The following is a 19,076-nucleotide window of genomic DNA, read 5'->3' as shown; positions in this document are numbered from 1 at the left end:
TGTCAGATTTTTAACATACAGACATTTGGAGTAATACCCTATTTTCTGCTACTACCCCCCAGAACATACCACAGAGTCCTACACCTCTTAAAATGTGCACAGAAAAATCACAGGAATAATGATATTATTGATATAATTTTGACACTTCCGTACTATGAATTATCCATCTTTTTTAAATTATGCTCTGGCACAGATGGGTGTGGTTTAGGTTCCAAAACACATGGTGGAATTTCTGTCTGTCCCCACCTCCAAGCTCAGCTTGCTCACAGAGGCACTGCTCCTCCCAGTTTCTTCCAAGAGGAAGCCATTTACGACCCCCCTAATTTAACATTTGCCTGAGCCAAGGCAAGTTCATTGTTCCGTTTCCTTTGCAGTCCCAGGTGCTCCTCCCCTGATTCAATCAGAGAGGTGTAATCTCCTTTTGCTGGGAACAGCAGAAGGCAGCCAGGCCTGTGAATGCAGTTGCTGGGCAAGTTTCAACTCCTGTTGGGGGTAGTTGCCGGGCAGAATTCAATCTCTTCAAGCCAGGCTTCAGCTAATGTCACTTTTGTTCCAGTTTTCTTCATTCAAATCAAACTTACAATTTTTACACATGCAGCTAGAACGCTGATTCTAAGTTCAAAACTATGACATTTAAACAGTTGCAACATGTGTGACACTCAAAAGTAGGTCACTCTTATTTTAAACATTTCGATTTTAGTGGTTTTAAATCCAATTTCACTTAAGCTGCTGACATCCACAGCTCAGCCAGTTTTGTTATAAACATTGCTTTAGGCTCTTCATCTTTCCAGATTTTGTATGCGCACAAGACTACATTCTGCCAAATGTTTGCTGGTGTTCAGTGAGATTTTTGAATATCTTGCAATGTTTAAAATAGGCATTTTTAGCTTGCATTTCAGAGAAACAAATGTGATTTCAAAGCGCTTTTTAGAGCTAACAGGAACTGCTGTTTTTCCTTTGGCACCACGTTTCACTCATGGCGCTTCTGGCCCATCACGCTCGCACTGGTGGGTGGCAGGTCAGGTGACCATTTTGGTGTGCGCAAAACTGCGTGGTTTTCCTGGATCCTGGCGCAAATGTGGGCTTTTCGGCCATCTTGGATTTTCTAAGCCCACAGCACCAAATGTTGTAGCATAATAATTCAAATGTGGGTCAAGACACCTGACAGTCTGCTGGTGGGCGTTCCTTCCTTCAATCTGTCCCATCCTGCCAACACCAACGCATCCATAGGAAAGCCGGCAGCAAAGGTAGAGGCTGTCATGGAGTGCAGGCACCGTCCAGACAACCCCGCCACATCGTTATGTGGGAGGGCTGCCGTTGCGGATATCCACGAAGGGAAGTGACGTTGGGGTAGGGAGAGGGGTGTTGGGGAGGAAGAGTTAGTTCCTTTCTGAGAGATAATAAAGACAGACGTGTTGCCCTCTGTGTCCTGTGTCTTTGTTTGAGTGCGAGTCCATGATCCTGTGTGCGTGACAGAGGTCCTGTCACAGTGCCACAATGGCGACGAGGTGACTTGTGGACCGAGGAGGTGCGCAACAAAGACCCGCTTGAAGCTCACACAGTCTCGATGCCCGGAGGATAACATCAGGTATGCAAACGCATGCTGGTGCACCTCCAGCAACACAGTCAGCCCTTCCCCCAGCCCCATGAGGGCTGCAACGAGCCCACCAGACCATATGGAGAGCCGCAGAGGGAGCCGCACATCATTGTCCATCCCTTCAGCCCCATGGAGGCTGCAATGCGACTGCCCTGGCCCATTCAGCCCAGCAAAGACTGCGAAGAGCCTGCAGCCATGACAAAGATGATGATCTGCGAGACACCACCAGCCTAGGACCCCGATGGGGTACATGGTTAAGAGACTTCAAGTTCTATGTAGGAGCCTTAGTGCTAACGGATGATGCCTGCTTGATGAACACACTGTCCATGGCGGTAGGTCCTGCGTTCCGAGACATCGTGGGAGAGCTTTTCAATCTGGACACTGCATCATACGTAGACCTGAGGGTAAGCTGTCAGAATATTTCATCCCGCACACCAACATTGATTATGAAAGGCATATCTTTCACACCACCAGACAGGAAAAGGGCGAATCCCTCGACAACTTCGTCATGCAACTTCCCATCAAACTCAAGTACTGTGAATTTCACTATTACTCCAATGACGAGGCCCTGTGGTCCCAGGTAATCGGCGGCTACGCGTTGCAGCCCTTCAGGAAACAACTACTGCAAAAACAGCGATAACTGGAGGGGATCCTCACCCTGGCCAGGATGGAGGCAGCTGTTGCATCCCAACTCGACAGTCTGGACAATCACAATCCAACACCCGGCGACGGACCCCGTCGTCGTAAACAAATTGTCTATATCACCAGCCCAAAGCGGGAAGCGCTCAGAAGCCACGTGCTTCATTTGCGGCTACCAATATCCACATGCAGGGGAATGCCCAGCAGTAGGACAGCAGTGCACTGCCTGCAGCGGCATGAACCACTTCAGAACCGTCTACAAGAATGCCCCAGCCTCCAAAACTGGCAGACAGAGGTTCCAAGAAAGACAGAGGAGCTTGTGCCCAAACCCACCTGGCAACAGGTCGGAAGGTGACCCGAGAATCAACGATGGGAAGACCGAGAACGCAGAAGCACGTACATCCAGAGGAGAGATGACCACCTGAAGGGTCCAGGTGCAGCGGAGAGGAGAAGATTTGTTTGTTACATAGAGATAAGGTTGCCGTTGAGCAGTGAGTCCCCATCATCAGGTGAGGATCAATGGAAGAAGGGATACATATGGGCGCTCAATAATGACACAGCCACCCAACACAGCCCTATACTCACGCTACAAGTAAATTACACGCCACTGGAATTCCTCATTGACACAGGGGCCACAGTTAATATCATCAGCGAGGAAGCATATAACTCTCTTACCTGGCCCCCGAAGCTGAGAAAGGCAACGATAGACATATATCCATACGGAGCTACCACGCCCCTGCCCTTTAAGGGCACCATCACAGCCTGGTGCACACACTAGACTCATGTAGCAAAAATCCCATTACACGTATTGAAAACTGAAGCCAACAGTGGCTGCATACTGAGCTTCCGGACAGCGGTTGATATGGGTCTAGTCCACATCCTATACCAACTGATGGCCCACAAGTACTTCGCCAAGCCGGAGGCGGTGGAAGCTGTTTTCCTGAAGCTCTTCAAAGGGCTCAGAAAGTTGAAGCACAGGAAAATACAACTGCACATAAACCCAGACGTCTGCCCGGTTGCCCGACACTATTGCGGCATACCAGTCAATATACAGAGGCAAGTGGAGGAGGAACTAGATAAACTCATCAAGGCACAGGTGATCGAGCCAGTCACAGGCACAGCCCCCTGGGTGTCGCCCATATTCCCAGTACCGAAAAAGTCCCCGGACGGCTCGATACGCCTGTGCGTGGACATGAGGAGGGTGAACGAAGCAATTGAGAGGGAGAGACACCAGGCTCCAAGAATCACAGGCATGATTCACTTACTTCACAGTGCAAAGGTGTTCTCTAAATTGGACCTCACAAAGGGGTACCATCAGATAGAAATCGCCCCAAGTCATGGTACATCACAACGTTCGTGACTCACCTAGGACTCTTCCAGTACAAAAGACTCTGTTTTGATATTTCGTCAGCGGCAGAAATTTTCCAAGAGGAAATACATAAGGTCATACGACACGTGCCTAACTGCCTCAACTACTCTGACGATGTCTTGGTGTTCGGAAAGAAAAACGAAGAACATGATGTTGCACTACACAGGGTGTGTGCCTCACTAGAGGCGGTGGGCCTCATGTTCAACAAGGCCAAGTGCGAATTTGGAAAAGGGTTTTTGCGGTTTTTCAGACATATATTCTCTGAAAAGAGGATAAGGCCAGATCCGGATAAAGTAGCAGCCTTCAACACAGCACAACCCCCAAAAAAACACAACAGACCTGCAATCTTTTCTGGGCCTGGCGAACTACTGCTCCAGATACCTCAAAGATTATGCCACGGTCAGTAACCCTCTGCGCCTGCTCACTCGCTAAGACCAGCCCTTAAAGTGGTCTGATGACTGCCAAAGAGTGTTTGAATCCATCCGCAACGACATCGCCAGGGTGGAGGAAATGGCATACTTCGCCGCTCAGAGGGAAACCAAGGTGATTGTGGACGCTAGTCCCGTGGGGCTGGCAGCCATCCTCACACAAAAAGACCCAGCCAACCCTGCTAACATATTCATCGTGGCCTATGCCAGCAGGAGCCTCACCGCCATAGAACAGGCATATTCCCAGGTGGAGAAGGGAAGCCTAGCAGTGGTGTGGGCCTGTAAATACTTTCATTTGTTCCTGTACGGAAAGGCATTCACGGTCGTACCAGATTATCAAACACTGCTGTTGATTTAAGGGGACCCCAAAGCCAGGATGTCTCCCAGGATTGCAAGGTGGGAGCTACGCCTCCAGGACTACAAATCTGACATCAAACATCGACCAGGCAAGGAGGACAATCCGGCGGACTACTTGTCCCGCCACCCCACCAGCCTGGCTCATGCTCAGCCGTCCATAGCGGACGCGTACATCAATTATGTGGTCCATCACCTGCAACCACTCCCAGTGGGGTGGTCCAAGTTAGTCACACAGTCAGAACAGGACACAGCGCTTCGCATAGTCCAACACTGCATCCAGTTGGAAAGAAGGGCCCATCTCAAACAACAAGCTAAACGAGAGAGTGAATCCATACAAGACGACATCCGATGCTTCGACCCAGTCAAACATGAACTGTCCATCGTTGATGATCATGTCGTTCTCAAGGGCTGCAAGGTGGTGATCCCTGAGGCGCTACGGAAAAAGACAGTCCAGCTGGCGCATGAAGGCCACCAGGGGGGTGGCATCAACAAAGCGCCTATTACGTCAAAAGGTGTGGTTCCCGAGTTTGGACGCCCTGGTCGAGGAAATGGTAGGAGGATGCCAAATGTGCACACAACTAGAACCACCACCAAACCCAAGCCCACTGCTGATGTCCTCATTCCCGAAGCACGTGTGGGAAGAATTGGCAGTGGACTTCTTTGGCCCTCTCCGGATCGGTGCATATGTCCTAGTGCTTATAGACGAACACTCACGCTCCCGGACACACAGCTGGTTGAGAGCATGGCCACCACGTGCGTGATTCTGTTGCTCGACCGAATGTTGTCCACGTATGGAGTCCCGAGAGTCATAAAGTTTGACAACGGCCCACCGTTCAACAGTCAGGAATTTCAGAACTTTGCAAAATACATGGGCTTTGAGCACCGGAAAATAACCCCAAGTTGGCCTCAGGCCAATGGCATCGTTGAGAGGTTCATGGCCAGCATCAAGAGGACTCTACAGATAGCAAACATTCTCAACAAGCTGTTCGAGCAGGCCCTGTATCAAATGCTGAGGGAATATTGGCACACCCTGCACAGTACTACAGGGACATGCCTGGCGGATCTCATGTTCAGGAGACCCGTCAAGACGAGGCTACCAGAAGGCCTTGACCTAACACCCCCAATCCCGCTAGAGCAACAAGCGAAGGACAAGGACTTGGAAGGAAAAAACAAAATGAAAGACAGAACCGACGCTTGGAGGCGGCTCATGAGTCCCCCCTGGAACCAGGAGTTCAAGTATTGATACGTCAACTGAAGGGCAGAAAGGAAGATGCCACCTTCGCACCAGACCCGTGACAGTAATGCGAAGAAAGGGCACCATGGTCACGGCTCAGGGGGAGGGACACTCGTCAGTGATGCGCAACGTGTCACACTTCAAGAAAGTGGCGATCCTGCCAGAATCGGCATGGGAGCGCGTCGAGGACAGCCTTGACGAAGAATGGTCAGATAAACCCTATTATGGAGATGGAGAGTCGTACAATGAGTATGAACGCAGATGAAAGGCCCCGTCGGCCCCACTGACGCCTCCCATCTCGACAAGGCCACAGAGGTGCTGCATGAAACCCCACAGACTGATTGAGGGGATGGGGTAAGGAACTGGGAGTTATCCATTGCTTTAGAAAGGGGGGAAGATGTCATGGAGTGCAGGCACAGTCCAGACAACCCCACCACATCGTTATGTGGGAGGGCTGCCATTGCGGACATCCACGAAGGGAAGTGACGTTGAGTTAGGGAAGGGGGCGTTGGGGAGGAAGAGTTAGTTCCTGTCTGAGAGATAATATAGACAGATGTGTTGGAGTTACCCTCCGCGTCCTGTGTCTTTGTTTGAGTGTGAGTCCATGATCCTGCGTGCGTGACAGAGGTCCTGTCACGGTGCCACAGAGGCAAGAGTGATTTCCAGACAGTTCTGCAGAAATGAACAAAGAAACTGGCAGAGCATTCGTGCCGAAAATGTGGCACTTCAGAAATCGTTTTTTTTTTATTTACAACACAAGCCCACTCGAGAAAGGCAAATAAAAAATACATGTCTGAAGTGATTTTTAAAACATTTTCCTGAACGCTCGATCAAGTAATGAAGAAGCATATTTCTAAAATGCGGTTCTTTATTGTGACCATTTCTTTTAACAGGCCACCTGGTTCTGTTTGACATATATTTATTGCATGTCTTCCTCATCAGGGAGGGTCCATTTTTGAAACATGTCTACAGTCCCACAAGGGGATTTTTACTCCTACAGAAAGGTTAGAAATAGTTCAGTAAGTACTGACGGCATGTGTTTTTAAATGTTGCTTGTGTGAATAGGAATAGTCGTTTTTCTATTTCTGTGTGCACGACCAAAATGTAAAAGAAATGTTAATCAACAGGCTGCAGGTATTTTATCATTATTTTTCATTATTTTCCAACTTGTGATGAGACCCTAAAAAGGGTCTCATCACAAGTTGGATCGTGCCATAAAAATGCAGCGGAAATAGCGTTATTGCTGCATCCGCCCAAACACAAGTTTGGGGGAAAGTTAGAGGGTTCACCTCCAGCCCTGAGCAGTAGCTGAATGTTATATGTAAAATGTTAAAGGTATTTGTATCGCGTATCGTCACCAACGGAATTGGTCCCCAGGTGCTCAGGCAGATCTGTAAACGATAAAGGTGGGATGGGTTAGTAAGGTGAAGAAGGGAGTATGATAGTGAGAGGAGTGGTGTTCTGTTGGCAGCTTCAACTCAGTATACACCGGGTGCTGAGCTTTGGTGCGGGTATCGGATCGGAGTCAGTCCGTGTGTGCTGTTGTTCCGGCTTATGTGTTGTTGCAGTGTTGTGAAGTGCGTGCGGCTTGTTGTGCGAGAGATGGTTGTGTGAGTTTTTTGAGTGAGATAAGTATGCAGAGTTTGAGCTCATATTGGTTAGTGGGTTACCTGACCTTTACCATGCTAACATTTATAGTTCTGTCATAGTGTGGCACCTGTCGGCCCTCACATTCCCATCTAGACGCGGCGCAGGCCAATGTTTAGGACTCCATCCAGGTGTGGTCATGCCAACCCTCACACCCCCATCCAGATGCGGCGCAGGCCAGTGTCTAGCGACCCATCCAGGTGTGGGCATGCTAACATTCACAACTCCATCTGAGCGCCACGCAGGCTGGTGTTCACAACTCTAGGTGTGGCACATGCTAGCATTCATGTTTTTCCTAGGCGCGGGCATGTTATCCTTCAATCGATCCTATCCAGGTGCTTCATGTTTTTCCTAGGCGCGGGCATGTTATCCTTCAATCGATCCTATCCAGGTGCGACGCAGGCCAACGTCTATCTAGATGCGTCTGCCAGTCTGGATATGTTCGTCCGGTACGTACGAGTGGGAGTGTCACTTGGGGCTTTCGTCTGGGTCTAGTTATGTGAGATATAAGACAGAGGTAGCGTCTGCCCAGAATAAGACTTTCTCCCAGATGGATGGCGAGCTAAATTGCTGGGCTTGTGTGGGGCTATAGTAACAGGTAGCGGCCTGTGCTGTCCACTACTCTTGGTGAGAAAACGCATCACTGCTCTCCAGCATGTTGTACTGGCATCTGTGGTCAGAGGAAACTCCTTCAAGAGACTGTTCAACTGGAGCCACCATTGCAACTAGTGTCAGGGCTAGGATTGCTGGAATCAAACCCTCAAAAGTCTTGGGATCCCTCGTTCCAGAATATGTAATGGTGTAGCAACAAATGCTCACAAAGTCAAGTGTCCCTGAATCTTTAGAGAGTCTCTTGCAAATCCTGGACAGAAATTCATTTAAGCCTCCCCAACCCCCGGGGCTTATCACGGTCCTCCGGTAGCTTCTTTTTCCATCCAGAATCTTGCTCAGACCTACTGGAGATCATGCGACTGGACGAGCTGGCACTTGGTCCAGTCGATACAGAAACTCATAGCTTCTAGTGCCTTCCATGTCTGTTCTATATGCTTTAACAGCAACCACCGTGATGGGGCTGAGTAGCTTTTTTTGAGTATGGAGTACTCACATTTTCTTTTCTGGCCGAGTGAGGCTATAAAGCAGACACAAGGTACCCATTTCAAGACAAATGAGAGGTTGCGAACTAAGTGATCATTGCGTAAAGCGAACCGCATGTTTAAATCTCATGAAGATTTTGGGATGTCATCAAGTCCTAGTCCCCAATCAAGACGTGGCACCTTTAAATCGAATCTCCGCAGTTGGCCAAAAAAAAAAAAAAAAAGAAACACACTGCAATGCAAGGTTTTCAGATCTAAAATCTGCTTCACACTGGAACACGATGGAATAATCTCCCATTGCGCATCCCTCCCCCCTCATGGCCTTCTTCCAAAGAAGTTCTCGATAGCCCTGAAGGGATGGAGACTGGCTGAATTCTAGATTGTACCCCCGCAGGACTAGCTTTGTGGCCCAGCCATCACCAGAGTTCTTGTATCACCCATAGAACCATCTGAAGAAATCTCCCACTGGCCTGCCATTAGGACTGCTGTACTTGGCAGGTGATCAAGCAGGATTGAATAATAACACTTCAGCAAAAGTATTACAGAATCTTAATTAACCAAGTATCAGTCATGTCAATTATCAGAAATAACCAAACAGTTTGAAATTGCAAATACACGCCAAGAGAGGGATCTAGGAGCCTTCACTTTTAGTAAACAGCAGCACCATAGAGCCAAAAGATTAAATTAAAATCTTTTCTTTATTTAAATTGACAAAATGTTAAATACTACACAGTTCCAAAGCAGTACCTAGTCGCTTTATCACATAGCTTGGTCTTTGTAGATTATAAAATCCATTTTGAAATGTTTACTGCACCCATGAATGCAAAATTAGTTTAGGTTCATCCTCAGACCAAAAGGAAGAGCCCCCTCCTCTGATCCAAAACAGATGATGTGCACCAGACCCACCAATCATTACTTAGCTTACAAAAACTCACAACTCCTCCCACCGCCCCGTCTGCCTCACAAAATCCAACATCACACTGCTCCTCCTCCTGCCTCTAACCCCGCTGCTCCGTGGGACTGTACACTGGATTACTGAGGGAAGCTCCACCTACCATCCAGGGCGCTACGCGATGATAGGCTGCCAGGGCAGACATCAGCAAGCTGCCCACTCTGCCCATAGGAGAAAATGAACTGCTGTGCTTGTCTACATTCGTCACTACAGAAGTTCCTGGGACATAATACAATGCCTATTTTTTTTTTTGCTAGAAAAATCCTCCGAAAATAGTAGTCTCAAAACCGCTTTTGTTGTGTAGTTACTTTTTATATTGATTTTCCGGAAAATATCACAATCCATATTTTTTTTAAATAATCAATTAAATGATATTATATTTACTCCATGAAAAATGTTGCCTTTCATTTTTTACTTTGCTTAGACGGTTCTCCTCCATATGCCGAATAACTTGTAGGAAACAAAGGAAGCTTCTTTTCAAGATGCCTGAAGCCTCTGCTCGAGGCTGATTAGAAGGGCCAAGGAAATCACTCTGCAGCTGTACTGAAAGTCTGAAGAACTCATTAAAGTAGGAATGGTGGAGGCACATGGATACAAATCCAAGCCAAGCAAATGGAAAAAACCACAGCCCAGCTGGGGCTTCAGCCAATTCATCACTAAGCATCAGCAGTTGCCATGCCACCGCCATACACTGCTCCCAAACTCTCCTTTCTCCTATACAGTACCAATGTTTTGGCGATATTGTGGCTTACGCCACAAAGCACCAAAACCAAAAATGAATCAACACAAAGAAACAAATGAAAACTTTACATTAAAGACTCTGTAGACTATAGAGAAAATACTGTATTAATGTAATGTACCTATTAACAACTTAAAGTACATTAATCAGAGACATCAGCTTCACATAACAGTTTTTCTTTTATAAGCTCTTCTTCTGGCAGCTGTCGGTTTGTAAATGAATCTGGTGCAAACTACGTACATGTAATATACAGAAGTGATGGCAATCTCCATGTAGCTCCTGACATGCACACTACTTAGTTCAATGTTATCCCACTAGAGCGTGCGGCACAGTCGCACACAAGAAACCTCCAGAAACCAAGCTTTCTGTGAGTTAGTGTGCCATGAGTTCCCACCAACTCCAGGCCGTAGTAGAATATTCACGAGTAGAAGCTTTGAGTACACCAGCGAGTATATATACTGTACCCAACGTCTGCTTTACTAAGTTGGCTCTTCTAAGTTATAATGACGTTTGATTAACTTCACTGTCTAATTTCTAGCGTAACAGAATTAATCTATCTTGTTCAGGTACTTTTACTCATTTTTGGCTGATACTTGAGAATTCTTTCATTTTTTTTTAACAAAGCGTAATATTGTTTGTCATTTCTCTTTTGTAGACCGATAATGTCAGCACCCGAACAGAAGAAGTACTGAATTGGTGCAGAAAATATATTAGGAGATAATTTGCGAGGGGGGGCCCCGGAATTTTGATTGCCTAGTGGCCTCCACAGAGTTTAATCTGTCACTGCTGCCACTCAGATCACAGCGCTGCCATACGAGCAGAAATGAGGAAGAGTAGTAAGTGGGCGTGTCACAGGGGCTGCTCAAAATATGGCGTGAGTGATAATGTAGGGGAAAGAGAGATGGCTGCTACACAGGAGAGCTCCACCATGTGGATGACCATGCAAGGAGGGCATTCGGCAGGTTTACCCTGAATCAGTGACTTACTTGACATAGGATGACCTTATTGGGGCATTTGAGGTGTAGTTCCCATATTGGTAGAACTTGTGAGTCTACACATTATCTATGGCAAATATCTAAGGCATTATTGAGGCGTTTGAGGCTGCACTTGGCATGTCATGACAGCACCTGCACATGTGAGGTTACACCTTAGCATAGGTGCCTGTACCAGGAATATTGCGGCATTATTGATGCAGTTGAAGATCCACTTGACATATGATGGATAACACTATTGTCTTTGCCAATGCTTATTTTACTTTCCTTAGTTTTGGACTGATACACAAAAACAGCTCTGCTCAAGACCCTCTTCTCCAAGGCTCCTCCCTAAATCCACACACCATCCACTCCCCACCATACCCGAGACTGTGTGATCTGGTACCCACAGTTTCCTCCCCTGGTTACTTGAATACCCCATTGCTGACAAATGCCCGCCCACCCCTGTTTTTAGATGCCCACTCCTTTCTTTTTTTACTTACTTTTTTAATTTATGCCATGCACCGAGTGACCCGGAGGCTTAGGGGCACAAAACAAACAACAAAGAAATCTAGGGAGGTCCTGAAGAGGAATACAAATATCATCCGGTCGGCGGTACAATGCATGGAGGTACAGAGAAGTCCTATCCGAGTAGTAGAGTCTTCAGTTTCTTCCTGAACAGTTCCGTAGTTTTCTCCTCTCTCAGGTCTGGTGGAATAACATTCCAAGCTTTGGGGACTGCAGCAAAGAAGGCGCACTTACGGACCTGTGTGGGAGTGTATATATATATATATATATATATATATATATATATATATATATATGACTTATGTGAGAGTACAGATAGGCTTCTTCCACTGATTCATATTGTTAGAGCTGAGAGTTCTCACACTGGATATATTCAGCAGTTCCTCAGTCGGGTATACTGGACTCACGCCGACTAGGCATTTATGAGTGATAACCAGCAGACGGAAATCAATCGTGGCCTCAATTGGTAGCCAGTTGAGTTCACACCTTGCCTCAGTTACATGGTATCTTCCGGCGCAGACTGGCAATTACTCTAGCAGCACTATTCTGTATCACTTGTAGTCTGGTGAACTCTGACTTATTAATACCTACAAGCAGGCTACTGCAATAGTCCATTTTAGACCCACTAATCGCTCTCACCACTGTCTCACAGTTAGCCTTGGAGATGTAAGGACGTATTTGGTCTAGCATCTTAATATACTGGTATTACCCAAATTGTTCGTTTACAATTGTTCGAATGAATGATTGACCGAATTTAAAGAGTCACAATTGACCTTTTCACAATTGACTATATATATATATATATGGGTTTTGGGGGGTTTGGCATTGGGTAGGGGGTTGTGGGGGGGTTTCCCCCACATATATGTTACAATTGACCTTCACAATTCGAACAGTTGTAAAACGAACAATTTGTATACAACCTAATATAATATGCCGATGTAGAGACCAAGCTGTTCACCTGGGCATCTGGGCATTCATGTTCACATTTTGCTCTAGATGAATCCCCCAAGTTTTTACTTCCTTTTTTGTCTCCATCTCACATCCGGCCCCCTGGCATATCCTATACTCTGCTCCCAACTTTAGGATTTTATTTGAAGTTCCTAGGAACATCAGTTTCGTTTTTTCTTTATTCAATCCAAGGTTAGTTTTGACCTAGTTTCGACCATCCAGACCCAGATTAAATCATAACCATCATTACCCTTTTTAACATCCTCCTCATAGTTGCCAGGTAACGGGATGACACACTGGGTGTCATCTGCATAGTCTGTGAACCCAATGCCTTTATCCTCCAACCAGTTAAAGAGGGGGACTGTACAATTGTTGTATAGGGAGGGCAAAAGGCCCGCCCCTTGGGGGACCCTAAACTGCAGCGGTGCCGGTACTGCCTCAGCGATCTCACTACACACCCTACAAAGTCTGTTGCTGAGAAAGGACCACATTTGTTCAGCTGCTTTATCTGAGAAAGCAGCAACTTCTTTCAACCTGGTGATTCGTAATGGGTGCTCCATCAAGTCGAAAGCCGCTGGCAAATTCAGCAACATAAGGAGAGCTGTTTGTCCCTTGCCCATCACATGTAGAAGTCTCAATTTCAAATCCAACAGCGTAGTTTCATTTCTGTGCCCCTGTCTAAAACCGTACTACCTTTTATTTGAAATATTATGATTATTAAGATGTTCTAAAATCTGGATGTAAGCCACACGGTCTACATTTTTAAATGAAAAGGGAGTATTGGTGATAGGCCTGTAATGAGTTGGCTCCAAGGGACGGAGACCAGGTTATTTTTCGTGATCCAGGCACTCTTAATTTCATCCGGGACATGGCTTTCTGCAAAGGAAGCATTGATGAATTTGGATAAAATACCTATCAGAATGGGAGTTCATGCTTTGGTAGTACTTGCAGTGCAAATATCCCCTTTGCAATTCATTGGTTTGGGTTTGCTGATATTGACCAGAATTTTGGCTTCAGTTACAGAAAAATTGAACTGGAGCTTTGGACGCTTCTGTATTGGACTGTTTGACATCGGCTCTGATCATCCCAGTGTTTTCTTCTTATATTCTTATCCTCAATGTTCTGTTTGATACTGTCTAACTTCCCAACAGAGCTTCTTGAATTGATGAGCACCATGCTACAGTTCTTTAGACTTGTGCTGAGTATCCTGGATTCTGAAGCCAAGCATCGTTTTTTTGGCCTTGATAACTGCAAATCTGAATTCCTTGGAGGCAATGTTATAGGCACCCATGTCCTTCATATCCTTAGATAGTTTCCAAGCATAGAAGCATTTTTTTTTGTTGCTTTGAGCATCTGCAGATCCTGCAAGAAGCACATGTCCAACTTTTTAATAGGAGCCCGCCCCGTTCTAAGTGGTGTAAGAGCATTAGTTGCTTGCTTTCTGGGTTGTTTCCTGGAGGATTTTCACAATGTCATCCACCAGATCCATCCTCTCAACTACCGCTACTAGCTGCAAAACCGGACCTCCATCGCTGCTGGGCATAGTTTCCTCATATATTTTTAGGTATCATCTTTTTTTTAACAGCCCTACTTCTTATCTGCTGCTCACATAATATTTTTATCTGAACAAAAAAGTGGGCCGACCAAGAACAAGGGTGTACCGTCACATCATTAGTTTTAATATTGTGTGTGGGCACCCAATCCAACATGTTACCGTTGATAGGGGTCGGTGCCTTGACAAGTTCGATAAAACCTAAGTTACTCATGGATGTCATAAGCGCTTTAGCTACGAGATCATCTTTACACCCCGGACATAAATTAACCTTAGAATTAGGTTTAACTAACAGCAACAACATGTCAATGAGTTGGTGTGCAAAATTGTATAAAGTGTCAGGGGGCCTATAAACCAATATCATATTCATAGGGGTCTGTCCTAAGTTTTACATGGAGCATCTCACATCCATGTTTACTAGGTGTGTCAACCTCCCAGACTTCTAGATCTGACTTAGAAATAAGGGCCACTCCTCCCCCTTATACCTCTAGTCTGTCTTGATGAAACAAACTATATCCCATCGGGATGGCCAGCGCACTAGTAGGTACAGCTGCACTATGGAGCAATGTTTGTGTCCAAGCGCATAGGTCTTGATCAATTATATACAATGCCACGTCAGTGGCATATTTCACAAGGGATCTTGTATTCAGCAATACTATTTCTTGGATGTATTAGGAGCATTTGTTTCTACATTTAGAAGATTCAACTTTTAATGTCCTTGTGTCAGCCCTCCCATTAGTTACATCCTTACACGATGATATAGCATTCCTCTCACTAAACTGTATGGAGTCTGTTATGTGAGTCAGACCACCAACAGTATTTACCAGCTGTCCTATTATGGGGTCATCTAACATTAGTTTCCAACATGGATGCTGGTCTAGTGCCTGATTCCTGTTATAGAGGGGAATTATATTCGGAGCTATTCCTTTCAGGCATACACGCCACTTCATGTCCCCGCTTATTGTGTACATATAAGGAAGCCCCATCCGCTGCATGGTGTGCTACAAAGCACACTCTGCAGTTGACGTCTCAATATTATTTTAATAGTTAGTGCTGGGAGACGAGAATAGCTTCAACCTGGCAGCGCTAATTGCTCCAAGAGGGTGCATTATACTGTTCAACAGAACAAACCTACCCTAATAGTCCGCAATCCATCGTTTGAAGTAGGTGATTGGGTGCATGTCAGGAGCCCACAAAGAGTATTGAAATGTTTGTCAAAATACTGTGAAACACAGCAAATGAAGGATGTGGGATGGAAAAGCGTCCAACTTCAGGAAGGTACAAAATGGTCATTTGATGACATTGTCCCTGCGTCAAGGGAAAGGTTGTGCACCAAATCTCTACAAGGTGATAAAACAACTGCTCTTACTACCCAGGGAAGGAAAAATGAAGATAGTACAAGCAATGACATTTTCTTTCTGAGATTTAGTGACAAAAAGGCTACATCATCCAATACAAATAGAGGATCATCTACTAGCGTGAGAAAAGGAATTCCCTGTTCGAGCAAAGACTATATTTACTATTAAACTATATTTACTATTAAAATGTATTTGAGTATATTCACTATTTAAAATGGACTATTACCAGTTGTATCATTATTTTCTCCCATCTTTTACTTTAAATTTCATCCTTGTTCCCCCCTCTTGTTTTTTTCATTGTCTTATGGGGTGGAGATCATTATTTTCTCCCATCTTTTACTTTAAATTTCATCCTTGTTCCCTCCCTCTTGTTTTTTTCATTGTCTTATGGGGTGGAGATGTTATGTATATGAGTTCTAGAGCCCCGTACGTGGCAGCTCTAGAACTTGCGTGAGATGAATGAGACGTTGGTGATCAACTGGGGAGACATCATCCTTGCGACTGCTGCTACGGTCCCCTAAATAAACGCATCACTCCTACTACCGTGTGTATGAGAATTCTTAACAGGAACACAATCAAGTACACTAAATTGTGAAAATGAAATTAAACACAGCGATACAAATAAAAGTGGCAAGTCCTAATACATTTCAATATCGTGCAGAGTTAAAACACAATGGGGGTCATTATGAGTTGGGCGGTAAGGGATTACCAGCACCGGTAAGGAGACCGGTGCCGGTAATCCCTTACCGCCCAATTCTGAGGTCCATTAGCGGGAACCGTAAGGAACGTGTGGTCTGACCAGACGTCCCTTACGGGTCCCGCTAAGGGAGCAGGGCGCTAATAACGGGCTTGCTAGTCGCAAGCCCGTTATTAGCACCCTCGCCATTCCCATTGAGCCCTATTGGGGCTCAAATGGGAATGGGGAATGGTTTGTTCAATTCCAGGTCGGAATGCACCGGTAAGTCCCCATTGAACAAGACCGGTGCCGGACCCAGTATTGGAGGCAGCCATGGCGCAAATAGCGCCATGGCTATCTCGAATCTTGTAATGAGGACCTATATCAGTGTAACTGGTCTAAAAGGACTAAAAGAATAAATATGACAGTATTCTCTCTAACCTTGGTCTTCACCCTATAATTGTAAAGCACTCTATTGCTTCCTTAAGCTAGGCCTGTGCTCACTAAATATCATAATAATAATAATAATAATAAAATACTAGAAATAGGATGTTCTCAGTCTGCTTTGACACAAAACTCTTTGGTGAATTTCAATATTCCGTAAAGCCCTGAAAACTTGGCTGTTCAACTACTCAAACTAACTGAGTCCTTCTTGCTAAATGGTTAACGGTGTGCCAGGCTTGGAAGTGCTTCCTTGCTTCACCTGATCATTTGCTCAACTGCTGTAATTGTTCAAATAAATAAATATTGAGCACTCTCTAGGTGGATGTCCATTGTTGTATGTAACATTGTATGTGTGTGTACAGTACCTGCTATCTACTAAACTCTGTCTCAATTAAACTTCTCGCACCCGGCTCCTGCAGCGTAAACATGTGTGTAGTCCTTTCCAAGCACTTCCCTCCTACAGAAGGATCTAAGAGCGCTGCTCACTGTGTGCTTTTTCTTCCGACACCAGTTTGTGGCAAACCTGTGATTTCTGATGACCGCGTCGTGGGTGGAACGGACTCCGTGGCTGGGAGATGGCCCTGGCAAGTCAGTTTACAGAGCCAGTTTCATCACATTTGTGGAGGGTCCCTGATTACCAGGAAGTGGGTGCTGACGGCCGCACACTGCTTTTTAGAGTGAGTATTGCCCATTCACCTATTAGTACCTGCTTTACTTTCACAACATCTCTGCTGGGTGGACTTCTCACCACACTGTTGATGATTATGAAGCATAACTGACTACATGAAATGAACACAACATGGCTCAAAGTCTTGTACACCACCACTCCTGCCTCTCCTTCAGTGAGCAATCAGAGAGTTAGTGAGTGAATGAACTGAGTAAGATCACCATCTAATATTTATAGATCTAAAGAAAATGTGGTACATTCCTGTCATGCAAAAAGTCAATATGTGTATTATTAATGTTGACCGATTGAGTGAATGGCTGTATGAGTGAATGAGTGTGTAATTGAATACATGAGGGAGAGAATGAATAGGAGATTGACTAATTGAATTAGGGATGTACGTTAAAATAACGTATCCCAAAAGATCGAATTACACAATTGTGGAGCCCACTTGCCTGCATTTTGTAATTCAATCCTTTGGGATGTTGCCTGATTGCACCCCTGCACTGCCTTTCGTGTATGCAGGGGACACCACTGCAAGCCCTGCTCCCCTGTTCGGTATTATGGGCTTTGATCTAATCTACCATTCCGAATGCACACTAAATGTTCATTCAGCAATTTAGATTCGATCTTTTCGTGCAATCCCTTGAAAACAGTGTGTGTGTGAAGGAGTGTGCTTCATGTTACTGAAAGCTTATCCATGGTCTGAAACAGTTATTTTCCATTACTCCGGCTTACTTGAGCGTGGCCTATTAATATAAATGGGTAACTAGAGTCAATTTGCTATATAGAGGCACTCTATAAGTGTGCTAACTCACTCTCGACTCAGATATGTCAGTAAATGAGTAAAAAGGAGGGATCAAGTAGATCTGGTGCTGTGGGCGCTCTTTGATTTACCTCATTAGAATGTTGAAATCAATCTGGACAATGGCACGCCCAAATATCTCCCACCTATCTTTCGTAGGCACACCTGTAAGAAGCCTATTGGTTAGTAAATAAATAAATGACTTTATTAGGAACTAATGAATCCATTTTCTAGTATAGCACAGCTCTGTGAATAGGATTGCCTCAAGGCACTGTTCGTGAATAATCAGCAATATTTAGGTCAAGGAAATTGAGTTTTTTCAAATTTGGGATCGGACCTTGGGTCTGGCTGTTCCATCTCATATAGGCTGGAGAATGAGTGTGTGGGTCTTGGTGCACAATGCTTTTGGATGACTTGGAAGGCTGATATGCTTTATGCTTTCTCCAAAACAATGAAATGTAACCGCTGACACAAAAATGTTGGTGATATCATCCTTGAATCTGTAATTCTATCCCCCGTAAGGGATGAAGTGCATGGTAACTGAGCAATGGGTGGTGCCAGACACCTGGGTGTCTGCATGAAAGAGTTGATGTCTAGAGACAGATCTTGGTGGAGCCAGTTGTCAGTGTGAGGCTGAGAGGTCTGTCAGAAGTACATTCCACACAGTTCCAGGTTTGTCTCCACGTGGGGACTAGATGCTGTGCAGCCTTTAGGCACCAGGGCGGTCACCAGAGCACACAACTCCGTAAGACTGAGGCCCTTATTATAGGTTTGTCGGTATCCCACCAGTAGTTCTGACAGGATACCGGCAAACCTGCCTTACCGTCTCTACCACCCGATATCCTGGTATTACCAGGATATTACCTGGATATTACAGGCAGTAGAGAGCCAGTAAGTTCCCATTCCCATGGGATGCCATAGTACTCCACGGTGTGGGATTGCTGGAATTATTTGCTGGTAGGGGCCCGATCTCCCAGAAGATCACGCCTGCTGGGAGATCCATGACCCTCACCGGCAAACTTGAAGTGTGCCAGTCGGGAAAAAATGGCAGGACCGGAATTACCAGCATTTTTT

General features: G+C 45.5%; 1 protein-coding gene across 2 annotated transcripts in view; it reads left to right on the top strand.

The window, feature by feature from the left end:
* Positions 1–19,076, top strand: part of LOC138580922 (serine protease 27-like) — a 241,614-nt gene that overhangs the window by 44,779 nt on the left and 177,759 nt on the right. Inside the window, exon 3 of one of the 2 annotated variants that reach the window (XR_011304376.1) lies at positions 17,045–17,125. Coding sequence is in view for 1 of the 2 variants with exons in the window: in XM_069651854.1 (XP_069507955.1) it covers positions 17,045–17,210 (166 nt within the window). In the remaining variant the exon portion in view is untranslated. Of the gene's footprint in view, positions 1–17,044; positions 17,211–19,076 lie in introns of those variants that run through there. The other variant, XM_069651854.1, reaches the window with a different exon arrangement.

The sequence above is a fragment of the Ambystoma mexicanum genome, chromosome 3p (genome assembly GCF_040938575.1).
Source record: "Ambystoma mexicanum isolate Mex_15411 chromosome 3p, UKY_AmexF1_1, whole genome shotgun sequence".
Lineage (NCBI taxonomy): Eukaryota > Metazoa > Chordata > Amphibia > Caudata > Ambystomatidae > Ambystoma > Ambystoma mexicanum.
This window is presented reverse-complemented; position numbering and strand designations above follow the sequence as displayed.